The following is a 14,240-nucleotide window of genomic DNA, read 5'->3' as shown; positions in this document are numbered from 1 at the left end:
ATCATTCGAGTTGGAAAAGACTTGCAAGATCAAGTCCAATCATCAACCTGACCTACCAAGTCCTACCACTAAACCACGTCTTCTAGGGCCAGTGCTCTTTAACTTGTCCCAAATACAAGAAAAAAAGTGCTAGCTCGAGTCACTTTCAGTCTCAAACTTGTGCTTCCCCTGCAGTTGTCGAGGTCTGAGCACAAAGAACTCATCTTCTCCCAACTCTTTATGTGCTGCTAGTTTCCTGTGATCCTAGGCTACTCGCATCCAGCGGTTGCTCCTGGATCTGGAGGGCACAGAAACTACTCATAGCAAACAGCTAAGTCCTGCTCTCAGGCTGACTCCACGGAAGATGAATGTTGGGGCACACAGTTTTACCTGTTTCCGTAGGGAAATGACTGCCTTCTCCAGTTCAGCCACAAGGGACTCAAGATTCTCTCTGGAAGAAGAGCTTGGAGAAGTCGCCTCATTTCTGGGGTGAGGGATGAAAAGGGAAAGGAATTACAGAAATGTTGACTTCCTGGATTAGAGAATGATTCTGCCTTCTCCAACATCAGCCTCCATATAACAAGATGGGGTGCTGAAAGGCCCAACTACTGTTTTGTCTTCCAAGAGATGTCAGTTAAACAGCCACTCAGTGGTACCCTGATCTGCCCAAATATTTAAAAAGCAGAATCCTGTTCTCTGCTAAAGTGTTGGATAACTTTGACCAAACTCAGCATTTACTTAGTGAAACACTGCTGTGCAAAATGCCAGTGTTAAAGGCATGAATGGCCTGAGTAATTAAAAACTTTTCTTACACTTCTGAACAGAGGTTGAAAGTGTTAATATCCACCTGGGGGAGGCAGGCTTGTGCTTGGCAGGGTTTTCTTCAGGGTAGCTGAATCCAGGAGACCTCTTGCTTCGGAACCGCTGAGAAAGGGCCCTGAATTGCCCACGTGTTTGGCAATCTAGGGAAGGAAACAAACAAGCGTCGAGTCATTAAAGTTGGAGAAGACCAATAAGATCCCCAGGTCCAACCCCAACCCTTCACCATGCCCATTAGCCATGTCTCTCAGTGCCACATCTCCACAGTTCTTGAACATCTCCATAGACAGTGACCCACCACCTCCCTGGGCAGTCTGTGCCAATACTTGACCAAGGAAAGGAAAGCCTGTGTTAGCACTTGTGTATAAAATAGAGCCATTTGGCTTAAAATGAAGCATGAGGAGGGCAGTGCTGCCCTCCTTCACCACTCAGCCTTTATGCATCTCATACAGCAGAATGAAGGAGATTAATTGTGCATAGATTCTTATGTCTTATTGGGTGTTTGCAGCCAGAATATCACACAAAGTGACTATGGTAGGATCTTCAGTTTAATGCAGGAGCCTTGCAGACTCTCGAACACATAAGTTTGGTTATGGGGTCACCATGCCCACATCCTGCTCAGTCTCACTCCCTACGCACCAGCTGCCAGAGAGAGAAGCCCTGAACGGCCTTGATGGACCTTTGGCCACATTCGATGCATTTAATTTCATGAAACCAGCTCCTGACCCTTCACATAAAAAGAGACAGCATGTGACAGTGCCACCTCACAGCACTGGCACAGCCTGCTCCCTACCCTCGCAGCAGTCCTGCCAAAAGCGAAGGTCCACAGCAGGGATCTCCTCACAGCCCACCATGCCCTGTGGGTACGATGCCACACGGAAGACGTCCCTCTGGAGCTGCTGGATGTGGTCGCTGTTGTCACAGATGACACGAGCGAGGGACGACTGTCTGAGCTGAGTCAGCTGAGCCGGCGTGAAGACTCCTGGGTTCTCATACCAAAACCTGCAGGGTGTCGTAATCACAGCATGAGAGAGGAAGATGGCAGATGAGATCCTCTGCATCTGCATGGCAGCACCCAGAACCCCAAAGGAGCTTTTAGTCTGCTATCAGGCAGCTGTGAACACAAAGTTCAGTTCTGTGAACCCAGGAATCCCTGTGAGCTGCAGAGTGTGACCACCCGTACCTACAGCCCTGTGCAGGGGAATCCCAAGGCACTTGCATAAGGAGCAAATTGGGAATCACAAGGAAGCTGATATTCTCTTGAGTTCTGAGAACTCAAGAACTTTCTTAGTGGAAAGGGAATTGGTGTGTGCATGAATGCACACACTGAAAGTACCTGTGACAAAGTCCTGAACAGAGAGACCCTTCTTGCTATTGTAAGACAAAGAACAATCAAAAATGACAAGTTCTGTTCCTTCCTCGCTCCTCACAGGGAGCAAATCTCCCCAAACAGAATGTTGAGTTGACTTTGATGATAATACCTATCTCCATCCCTCAGCTTTCTGAACTGTGTTGTTAACAGGCACATCAGCGTTGGTCCAACTCTGGTTCCAGGGACAAGATCCTCCACCATCAGGGCTGGAAACAGGTCAATATTTTTGGTAGTTCCATATAAGCTGAAGGATAAATGCATACATACATATATATATATATATATATATATATATATATATATATAAAACAAAACAACAAACAAACAAACAAAAAAACCCCACAAACATTTAAAACTATCACAATGGAAAGACAAAAAATTTGATCCTATTGTAGGCATGTGTATGACAGGAAGTAATCTAGAACATATTTCTAATGTGGTGTTATCTAAAAGACACTGGGATAAAGGTCTGTCTTGGAAAGAGTAAGCTCATAGCAGCCAGTACATACACTGCAATTTAGTCTCTGGAAAACAGCTCCAAGGCTCAGTCTGCTCCCAAGCTACACCACAGCAGTGCCTGATGACATTTTGCTCACAAACAGCCTGATCACTTGAAGAGACCTTATTTCTCTTACTCTATTCTCAAACCACAGCTACTAACTTATCCCAATATCTGTGGACAGCAATATCTGGTCATTTGATAGGAAGGTTATTTGACTGATGCTCTAGGAGGAGCAAAAGCTTTTCACTAGCTGATCTCCAGTGATTTTGATCCCTCTGAGTCCAGGCTACAGTACCTCCTGAGTTTTTCCCTGATCTCCAAATTCTTTATCTCATTTCTGAGGTCCTCAAACTCCTGTGCAGACGAGAGGTTGCAGAAAACCCTGAAGTCGTTATAAGGTGGGATGCCATGGTCTCGTCCTCTCTGGATATTGATAGCAGCCAAGTCCAGGGAGACAGAGTGTGCCATAGAGAAGAGCTTCTCTGTCAGCTCCATGTTGAGGAGTTCTGAGGGGACCCGCATTTTCCCAGGAACCCCAAAGAGCCCACGGAGGAGTGGATCAATCCCACCCTCCTGCGTGATCCTGAAAGGGGAGAAGAAGGCCTTGTGCAGGGGGACGTGGCCTTGGCGGATGGGCTGGAAAGTTTCATTCAGCCGATACAGGATGGGGTTGATCAAAGTGTGCCCAAAGCGGAAGGCGGCGGTGGCGAAAGCATTGAGAATCCCCGCGTTGACGTTGGGGTCATAGCCTTTGTACTCACCCAGCATCTTCATTCCTGCTTCCCCAAGGACCTTGGGGAGCCAGTGGGCATAGGTGATGTGCTGCATCTGGGCACCCACAATCTTGCGCGCCTCATGGTACAGGAGGTCTCCGTCCCAGTGGGGATTGAGGACAGACAGCTCAGCAGCAATGCGGTTGTGCTCCCTGAACCACAGTGTGTGCATGGCCGTGAGCCCTAGCTGCTCGTTGGCACGGTGGTCTCCAGCCAGGAAGCATGGCACAGGACTTTCATTCTCATCCCTCATACATTCAGTGGGAGGCCCCACAGCGAATGGCAGGAGGTGCTTCCCTGAGCTGGGCACCATCCTCCCTCTCTTCAGTAACCCATTCTGGTTGCTCAAATCCCGCAGCTCACGTGATTCCTGCTCGGTGCTGCCATACACATTGGAGGCATCGATGTAAGAGGTCAAATGATTGATCTGCTCCCTGGCGTAGACAGAGTTCATCAGCAGGGAGGTCATCCCACTGCCACACACGGGGCTGGAGCGCACAAAGAACATGCAGCGCCCATTCCTGACACGTGGGTCGTTGGCGGGGATCAGGACGGAGAAGCAGGGTGGGTCATTGCTGCATACCTGGCTGCAGGGTGCTCCATCTGAGAAGCGGGACATGCTGATGGCTGCCACTGTCTGGTCCATGTCGTGGTCCAGAAACTGGCCCCATTGCATGAGCATATGTGTGAACTGCTCGTCTGGGGTAATGGTCTCAGTCCCGACCATGGCGGTAGAGACAAGCCTGGGTAAGGGAAGGGGCAGGTCCCTGGCATCTTCTGACAAGGAAAACCCTCGGGGGAGGTTAAATCCGTTCTGATAAGCAGGTTTGAGGAGCCTCTGGAAGGCGGTGAGAGAAGCGCCCCACATTGGGTGCTGCAGGTTGTTGCAAGAACCATCGTGGGTCCTGTATTTCTTGTGGAAGCAGATATCGGAGCAGTTGGGCGTGCGGCGGTGAGCAGAACAGCCAGACAGGTTGGCAATCATGTTCAGGTAGTGAGGAGACACCAAATCGTTGTAACGATAACCTGCAAATGGAACCAACAGCGCAGTGTCAGAGCCAGTCACTGTGCCATCTGGTTCCCATGTCAGGGTGCTGTTGGAAGCCTGCTTCTGGGATTCCCAGAACGGGCATGGGAGGACCATATCTTCGAGCTACATGTGATTTACAGAACATATGGAAGCATAAGATAATATCAGACCCATAGAAAAGAAAAGAAAGGGAAAAGCATTTCATGAGAACCGTGCAAAGATGGAAATCAGAACTGCTGAGATTGGCAGACCAAACAGCAAGGTGGCTTGGTTCCCATTCTGCAGTCAGCACTGGGATTATTTCACATCTCTCTGGATTAAATGCTGCAACCCTGAGCACCACTGATCACCCAAACTACGTGACGAGCAGCAGGGAAGCTGCTGGTGACTCGGCGATGTGCTGAATAATGCTGCGGTGTATGCAGGAACAGGGAGAGACTGGCAGGGCAATGAGCCCAGACCTGACCTGCAGCTTGCAGGGAGATTCCCTGCAGCCTGGAGTGGATCCAGGCAGGCATAGAGTATTTACAGGCCCAAACGTACATGCCTGCTACACAATGACTAATGCATACAGGTAGCAGTGTGCAATGAAAGGAAATGTCCAAACACAGGAAGGCTACTGCGGGGCACTTAGATCTCTGCAGGGATCTGTAGGGAGGTTTGGGCTGGATATCAGAGAATGGTTTTGCACCAGAGGGTGGTGGGCATGAAACAGGCTCTCCAGGGCAGTGGTCACAGCCCTGAGCTGCCCGAGTTCAACAGGCATTTGGACACTGCTCTCAGGCACACGGTCTGACTTTTGGGTGGTCTTGTGCAGAGCGAGGGGTTGGACTCGACGATCCTTAGGGTGCCTTCTCAGGGTGTTCTACAATTCTGTGATCTCTGGCCAGCACAGCACCGTGGTGTTCCACTTCTGTGGTGCTTGATATCTTGTCCTAAAAAGAGGAATCTGAGTGGCTGGGACATGTGGGAGTATGTAGCTAGGAGGTCAAAGTCCTAAAAGACCACATATGGCAAAAATCAGGAGTAAGATCCCCTTTCTCTGTTCAGAATCCAAACACACCAGAGTTTTCAGTATTTTGCTTGTTGCCACTTGGAAGGCAGGAAATCGGTTGGGATATTAGGAAAAATTCCATATCTGAAACAGCAGTGATGCAGTGGCACAGATGCCCAGGGAGGTGGGGGGAGGTCACCATCCCTGGAGGTGTTCCAGAGCTGCAGAGATGTGGCACTGAGGGATGAGGGCAGTGGGCACAGTGGGGTGTGCTGGGGTTGGACTTGAAGATCTTGGAGGTCTTTTCCAACCTTCGTGATTCTATGACCAAAGCTCAGACCCACAGAGGCACTCTGATGCTCTGCCCCTCTCCGAAGCTGTGGGAGTTAGATGGGTGAATGTTCATAGGGATCATTAATGTCTGCATAGACAATCAGGAAACGTTTAGCAAAACTGAACTACTCTCCTGAGCGCTGAGCTGGTTCAGCAGCCACACAACCCTCTGGCTGTTATGACACCCATGAGACCTTAGATAGAATTGTAACTCAGACAACACATTTCTTACCATAGCTATAACCGATGGAGACATTTTGGCACAATATTGCACAAGACTTTTTACATTTTCTACACACTGTTATTTTCATTTCATTCTACCCATGCGGTTACGAAGGGAAATAAATCTCCCTTACCTGTGACATTCATATCCACAATCAAACCTTGCTGCACGTGCTCCTGAATCAGCTGCAAAGTCCTTTCGAAGATCTCACCTGCCCTGGCTGTTTCAATGGTGTAAGGATCCCGTGGGTAGCGGAAGAGGGCCAGCAGGTCGTTGGGTGTCTTGGGGCGTCTGTCCCAAGGAATTAGAAGGGATAGAAGAACATCAAAATAAACACACAGCGCTCAGAGCAACAGGACCCTGCAGGAATCAGGTTCTCAGCCTGCCTTGGTGCTTGACCTCAAAACCAGAACACATAAAGGTAGCTAACCCACATTTTACAGGTGATTAAAGACAGGATATTTTTCCCCAGGAAAGTAAACTAAAGTAAAATATTTAGTTTTCTTGGTATCTGCATGTTTTGGTGTTTTGTTTTGTTTTTTTTCTGTAGCCATTTATCTTTCAGTCACCAAAAACCCAGAGGTTTGGGGCTTAATACAAACTGTTTATTGTTACAATAAAAAACATATTTTGGAACGGAAATGGAAGGAGTTTTCATTCTCTTAGATGACATTTCTCATTGAGGAAATGCTAAGAATTGTATCAGCATTTCACTTCCCTTGCACAAAGTCAATTGCACTCACAAAATGACTATGCTGACTGGATGATCTTTTAGGTCTTTTCCAACCTTGGTGATTCTATGATTCTATGATTTTTTTCTGTGTACTGTCTCTGGAGCCAACTGCAGTTGACAAAATGCATGCAGTAGATGTATGTAATGTAAGAAGAGCTATTAATATACCAGTGCTTTCCAGGATTCCAAACACCTTCCTGTTATGAAATCCTAGCACATCCTTACATCTACATGGTACAGCTTCAACCTTCAATACCCTGGACAATCCAGTAGCTTTCATTTGCGGATGGTCAATGACAAAACGAGATTTCAGAAAGATTCATTCAGTGCCTCTGGTCCCCATCTCTCACAATGAGATGTGAGATCCTGGCCCTTCACGCATTTACCTGCTGAACAGCTCAGTGCGTGTTGAATTGATGGCATGGTCCACACTGCTGATGGCTTCCTGCAGGGATGTGGCTACAAACGTGTCACCACTCCGGCCGACGTCCGTGGCTTTCCAAAGCAGAAAGAGAGAATAAATACTGTGCATTTACTTGGATATTAATTTGTCTTCCAAGCTGAAGAAAATTTGTGTGAGGACTGGCACCAAAGTAACTCTACTGCAGGTCAAATTGCATTGCCATTGGTAATTCAACCACTGTTAAACTTTGGTGTCTTTTTTCTAACAGATAGTCTAAAGAAGAAATTACACTAAATTCTCATTTTAAATTTAATTAATTAAGAAGAAAAAGAGGTGATGTTTCCAGGAGATGGCTGTGCAACACGCGTTCAGAATCTGTTCCTGTACAGCTTCGCAAATGAACGCCTGCTTTGGTTGGTGGTTAAACTGGAAAAAGAAAATGTACAAATCTCAGTGGGTGAACTGAAAATAATGCTTTTATTTCCCACAAAGGACACTTCTAGAATTCATGACATTCATCTGAAGGCATCACTTAAATGTTAATTTTCTATTTGTGGGACACTTCAAATTCAACTCGTTAGTGTTAGCACATCAACACCACCATTTTAAAACAAAAATGAATGCTGTTGCCTGAATACCTTCAGAAGTAAATGATAAATTCCTAAAAAATGTATATTTTTTTTTAAGCCAGGGCCTTTCTCACAGCGAAGCAAACCAGTCTTTATTTGAGCCCTGGCGTATGCAGCAGGCAGCTGGGAAATGAGGTACAAACCAAGAATAAATCACAGAAATTATCTCAGGAATAATTTCAAGTAACAAAGAGATTTCAGATTATTTTCAGCCCCCTGCATACAGTCCCTGAAAATGATATTAATTTCACCTAATAAGCTGCTCACTATTCCTGCTGGTAATTCCTACGTGCTCGAGTAAAGGTCTCTACTCAGATTGTTAACCTCATTGTTCGCCTTTGCATTTTTGCCCCTCATCAGTTCTTCCTTTCCCTCTATGAGGCACAATGCCACACTTGACCTCTGCTTTGACCAGCAGAGGAGTGCTGCTCTTCTTTATTCATTCCACTTTCCCTAATGGACAGAGCAGTTGCTTGAAAAGCAGAGGCTTATTGCTCAGTCCCTGGGGACAGAGGGAATGTTTAAGCCCCTGCTTTGCACTAACAGTGCAGTGCTGTTCTCCCTCTCCCTTCCTTGTGTGTGAGATTGGGGTCAGACGTGGGAGTGTGCTGGCACATGCTAAGAAGGTTCTCCCCCTCGTGCTTGTGAGCAACCTGTCTGCAAAGCTAAAGAAGTGAGTTTTCATCCAAAGTACAACCATCAACACTACATAATCCTTGCTTTGCCTAAGGGCAAAAAGGAGCACCAGGAGGAGGTAACACTACCTGTGATGGTGAGCTGCATGGCGCTGGAGGTGAAGCCAAAGGGGTTCCGTGCTATGCATTCGTATCTGCCCTGGTCAGCCACGCCAAGATCCTGGATGGAGAGAGTCCCATCCTGGCTCACGTGGAACTTGCCGCTCTCTGTGATCTGAATCCCCTCCTGTTCAAAAAGACAGAAATGGTGTCAGCGCTGGGAAAGCTCCCCTGCATCCCAGCCTTCAGCGAACTGGATGCGATGAGCCAATGTGGCCACCAGATGTTAGCACTGCTCTTCGAAAGAAAGAAAGCAGAAAGCCAACCGAGGACAGCTGCTGCTGCCTGGAGCCACCGCGAGGACAGCAGGACAGCGTGCTCGGCTCCTGAGCCTGCTCTGCCTCCAGCACTCACTGCACGACATGGGTGCTGCACCCATTGCGCTGCACTCTGCACAGATGGGCTGGCATAGAAGTTCTGTGCTGCAGGAATAAGTCTAAATAACTTTGGGGGTAACCTGGAACCAAGGGTTTTTTTTCTGGCTTTGGGCTGCAGATTGCAGTTTTTGCTGGCTCTGAGCAGCACTGTGCTCAACCCCACCTCTCAGCCTGGCTGGTGGCTTTAGATTTATTTCATTCTTCTTTTCCTTAACATCTTTTCACTGTCTTGGCCCAATGTAATGCTTCCTCTCTCCTGCTCCACTGTTGGAAAGCTGCTCTCCACAGATCTCCACAGGAGAAATGAGGCTCAAGCTATTTCCCCTGTAATTTGTTGCATGCCTGACTGTCCTGGTAGCCAGGAAAGGCCCGAGTTGTAGTGCTATGGCACAGCAAGAAAAAGCCTTTAGAGCTCCATCTAATGAATTCTTCAAAATTCCTCGAAAGAGCAGCCAGGCTGCAGACTGACTGTGAAGGATCATGGCTTTGTCCCATCTAAGCTACAGCCAACCAGCACCATCCAGTTCCAGCAGTGGAAATCCTGGAAATAAGCAAAACTACTTAGGAAAACAATAATCAGTTTGCAGTTTGCTCTGGGAATAGTCAGTCAAGCATCCCTAACATCCTGAAAGGTCACTGGCTTTATGTTACTTCTTTGGAAAGAAGAGCAAGAGAAAACAGGAATGTGCATTGCAAGGCTTTGAGCTTGAGAAATAGCAGTGTTTCCTTTAAACCCTTTAAGAACCCAAAATAGTTGAAATGTTGTTCTGGCAGTGCAGTGCCTCTTACCTTCACCCAGGTGATGGTGGGCCGTGGGTCCCCCTGGGCAGCGCAGGTGATGGCCACATCCTGGCCTGTCTCTGCCACCACGTCTTGTGGGGGGTGAAGGAACACAGGAATCACTGCAGAGAGTCAAAGTAAATGCATGAAGGAAAACAAATCCACGTGCAAAGCATCTCACCATTGGGAAAATGGCTCTTTGTGCTGTTGCACGTGGGCTCTCCCAACCCAAGTGTGTTCTCTGTCTCTCCACGACTGTCCTCCATCATTTACATTCATTACTTTCTACTCTTGTGCATCTCTGTTTGGGACAATTATATGCGAATGTGCTGGCTTCTCTGTCATTTAAAATCTTCCATTAAATGACTTTCTAGGCAAGATCATAGAATGGCCTGGGTTGGAAAGGACCACAGTGATCATCTGGTTCCAACCCCCTGCTATGTGCAGGGTCACCAACCAGCAGACCAGGCTGCCAAGAGCCACATCCAGCCTGGCCTTGAATGCCTGCAGGGATGGGGCGTCCACAGCCTCCTTGGGCAACCTGTTCCAGTGCCTCACCACCCTGTGAGTGAGAAACTTGCTCCTAATATCCAACCTAAACCTTCCCTGTCTCAGTTTAAAACCATTCCCCTTATCCTATCACTATTCACCCCCATAAACAGCCATTCCCCCTCCTGCTTATAAGCTCCCTTCAAGTATTGGAAGGCGACAATGAGGTCTCCCCAGAGCCTTCTCTTTTCCAAGCTAAACAAGCCCAGTTCCCTCAACCTTTCTGCATAGGAGAGGTGCAGTAGCTGAAGTGATGATTATGAATTGATTCAGGAGTTACCAGATGAAGCCACCTGGCAAGTGTTAGGTCACATCAAGTCATGCTATTGATCTTTCTGCTTTTAAAATAGTCTGCGAGCCCTTTTCATTAAGCATAACTAATTTCATGCTTCTAGTTTCCTTCCACCCAGCCTACCATTAGTAAAATTCTGTCAAGTCTGTGAAAGAGCAGGAACGTTTGCTCATGTAGAAAGATTATTTATATGGGAATAAAAAAGAAAATCAAAACACATTCCTGTGTGACTTGTGTTTTTACAAAGGCTTAATATTCAAGAACACCTAAATTTAGGTTGAACCTATGACCTTGTAAGCTAACGTTTAAGATAAATGCCTCTGGAGCCAGAGTTATGCCTTGGTGAGGGGGAACCAGGTGTTTTTCTTTAGAATTTTTCAATACGAAAAATAAAAAATAAAAAAGGAATCTCACAACTTGTTCCATAGGAAGGCCCAAATTAAATAAATAAATATTACTAAGAATTCAATTAACACAACTTGTAAATTTTCCAACAGAAACCTTTGGTTTCCTTTCCCAAAATCGCTTTCTTATTAAAAGCTCCAAACACAATGAAGGGCCCCACGTCTCACCCAAACTGGTTGGCTAACAGAGCTCATCTGATGGGTGTTAGAGTACAAGGCCAATCCTTGGTCACAGAGCTCTGCCCCGCGTCCGTGGGGTGCATACAAGCCCTTCCCCCAATCACTGCCCTCCCCAGATGATTTCATTCCCACGGTTATACTCTTTCTTGACAGCTCAGTAAATTTCCAAGGAAGGAAAACCAAAGCAGCTCCTTCCAACTCACAAATCTTGGCACTCTGCAAACTTCCTTCAAGTTTCCCACCAACTGACGGAGCTCTGGTGGCCTCACTTTGGCAGCCTGGCAAAGGCAAAATCCCATCCCACACTTCCCCGATCGCCTTATTCACCACGACATCAACTTAACGAGAGCCATTTGTCAGCCTGAGCTTCCCACCGCCCCAGCTTACCCCGCGGGGTCACGGCCAGCTGCACGGGCAGCGTCCTCACACCGATGGCACTGATGGCGTGGCACTCGTACTGCCCTTGGTCATGCAGGGCCACCCTCATCACTCGTAGGGTCCCCGTGGAGAGGATGCTGTGCCTTCGGTCGCTCGGCAGCGGTCCCCCTGCTCCAACAAACACCTCAATTAGTTTGTTGCTTCTCAGCTTTCTCCTCCCATCACTGGTGTATCTACAAGTTCAACATTTCGTGTTGTCCCCAACGTGCCATCAGCCACCATGAAATACAGCCTTCATCTTGCTAAGAGGGGAACAGGACAGATGCTGCTCTTCCCACACCCAGGACGATGATGGAGTTGTCTTGTCTAAGCAATGGGAAGGAGATGGTATGTTTTTAATTCCCTCGTAAGCCTTTACTTAGTGAAAACTTCAGGCTCCCTGACACCTGATGGATAGCAACTCTGTGTTCAATTAACCAAACCATGTGGGTTAATCAAATACATGGAAACAGAATTGTCTCTTTCTTAATTCAGATTCTGACTTCAGTTTAGAAACTGCAGTGTTCCAATATTTCCTCTACTTAAATTCAAAATAGATATTTTACTAACTTCCTCAAGAATGTCAGAACTTAGGTGACTTTTTTTCTTTAAATATTCACCTTCCTCCAGATAAGGGCTTTATTAATATCAAATATCACGAGGAATCTGAAACCTCCCTACACTGCCAGAAGTGACTCTGAGCATGAGTTCTGCTCCACCCTGTCCTGTCCTCTTGTCCTGGCTGTAACACATGAAGGTGCTACAAAGCTTGGTTAAGCTGGATGTTGTGTTGAGGGACATGGTTTAGTGGGAGCTATTGGGAATAGGTGAACAGTTGGACTGGATGATCTTTTAGGTCTTTTCCAACCTTGGTGATTCTATGATTCTATGATTCTAATTGCTGCATTGCCAAATGACCTTACAAATCTGGTTACAAAACTGCCTTCTTAATCTTACTTCTTGTCAGTGAGGCCTTTTCACATCTCTACCAGAGATCTGGGTTAAAGGAGATAGAGAGTGTGGTAGAGAATCTCAGCTGGTCCTTCTTAACCCCGTGTCAGGGCTATTGCTGTGGAAGCTGGAATACAATAGCCATGAATCCTCCACGGCACTAAACCATTAATTATGGTTTGTGAAGCATAAGGAAAAGTTGGAGGGCCTCTGGGCCAAACATTATTGGCTTCTGTCCCAGAAAGTGTTAGATGGGATCAGTCTGGTGGAGACAGCGTTAACAATCATCTGAGACTTTAAAAGCTCACCACCACCTGTCGGCCCAAAGTGCTTTTTCCTAAGCTAGAATGAAGCTCAGAGCTGTGTCAGCAGTGACCAGCATTCTCCTGCTATGTGCTCGTCAAGAGAAGCAAAGCAATGGCAATGACAGAGAGCTGGTTGATGGTGGTGTCCAGACCCTGCCCTTCCAAAGGAGGTAGAAGCCTCAGCAGGAGGATGTTCAAGGATTTCTGTAGGTTTCATGCTGATGAAAAATGGCACGCTCCTTCCTTTCAACATGATGACCTAAGAGAATACGTTCTCACAGAATGGCTTCGGTTGGAAAGGACCTTAAAGACCATCTAGTTCCAACCCCTTGCCGTGGGCAGATTGACCCCCATCAGGTCAGGCTGCCCAGGGCCCTATCCAACCTGGCCTTGAACACCTCCAGGGATGGGGCATCCACAGCTTTTCTGGGCAGCCTTTCTCAGTGCTTAACATTATCCTTGGTGATCTACGACACAGCTCTTCTCTCCCATACCCTGTGGATGGTGGCAAAGAGAGAAAACCCAAGTCAAGTGAGGCCATACCTGCTCTTGTCCAGGCAATCACAGGTGGGGGGTGACCCTCAGCAGAGCAGGGAAAATCTACACTTTGTCCCTCGGTTACCGTCTGATCAGTGGGGACGAGGAGGAACCTGGGAGAATCTGGAAGGGAAAGTAGTAACTGAGCAGCAGGCAAAAAAAAACAACCAAAAAACAAATCACAGCACCAGCTCAGATTAATTCTCAGAGGGAGCATGAAAAATTAACTAGTCCTGATGCACAGGGATTAAACACACACTGAGCACTTCACCCCATAAACGGCACCAGCCTGCGGCTCCCCACCTTGCACTATGATCCTCGCCGTCGCCCGGATGGATCCCTCAGTATTGCTGGCATTGCAGTTGTACTGTCCCTGGTCCGAGAAGGTGACGTTCTGGATGAAGAGCCCTCCAGAGCTGGTGATAGTGAAGCGGGGATCCTGCGGTAAAGGAGAGCCTGTGCCAAGTGTCCAGCTGACGCGAGGGTGGGGATGCCCAGAGACCCCACACTCCAAGGTGACGCTTTCCCCAACCAGCACTTCAGTGTTCTGCGGCTGGATCACAAAAGTGGGCTTGGCTGGAAGGAAATGAGTGCTTCAGAAACCAGGAGCCCTGCTGCCTGCTTGCTTATGGACAGAAATTGCTCAGACTCTCCATGCAGCCCAGCTAGCATCCATCTAGCTCTTCCCTGACCTCCAAATCCTCAGCATTGCCCCCAGCCCCAATTCTTACACACAACCTCCCCATACCCTGCTGCTGACATTTACCCATTCCTGTGTCCCCATCACTTTGTAGAATTCTTCACAGCCTCTAAATTTCCTCTCTACTCCCAAATCACCTCCAATCTCCAACCTCTCAATTCCCA

The 14,240-nt window shown here is 47.5% G+C and overlaps 1 protein-coding gene across 2 annotated transcripts in view; it reads right to left on the bottom strand.

The window, feature by feature from the left end:
• Positions 1 to 14,240, bottom strand: part of LOC125701361 (peroxidasin homolog) — a 42,894-nt gene that overhangs the window by 2,942 nt on the left and 25,712 nt on the right. For both annotated transcript variants that reach the window (XM_048963346.1, XM_048963347.1), the window contains 12 exons: positions 13,680 to 13,952; positions 13,383 to 13,499; positions 11,554 to 11,712; positions 9,751 to 9,863; positions 8,555 to 8,711; positions 7,145 to 7,253; positions 6,159 to 6,316; positions 2,968 to 4,471; positions 2,280 to 2,414; positions 1,592 to 1,800; positions 827 to 941; positions 370 to 463 (listed from right to left, as the gene is read on the bottom strand). In XM_048963346.1, coding sequence (XP_048819303.1) covers positions 370 to 463; positions 827 to 941; positions 1,592 to 1,800; positions 2,280 to 2,414; positions 2,968 to 4,471; positions 6,159 to 6,316; positions 7,145 to 7,253; positions 8,555 to 8,711; positions 9,751 to 9,863; positions 11,554 to 11,712; positions 13,383 to 13,499; positions 13,680 to 13,952 — 3,143 coding nt within the window. The remainder of the gene's footprint in view (positions 1 to 369; positions 464 to 826; positions 942 to 1,591; positions 1,801 to 2,279; positions 2,415 to 2,967; positions 4,472 to 6,158; positions 6,317 to 7,144; positions 7,254 to 8,554; positions 8,712 to 9,750; positions 9,864 to 11,553; positions 11,713 to 13,382; positions 13,500 to 13,679; positions 13,953 to 14,240) is intronic.

This window comes from Lagopus muta, chromosome 16 (assembly GCF_023343835.1).
Source record: "Lagopus muta isolate bLagMut1 chromosome 16, bLagMut1 primary, whole genome shotgun sequence".
Taxonomy (NCBI): Eukaryota; Metazoa; Chordata; class Aves; order Galliformes; family Phasianidae; genus Lagopus; species Lagopus muta.
This window is presented reverse-complemented; position numbering and strand designations above follow the sequence as displayed.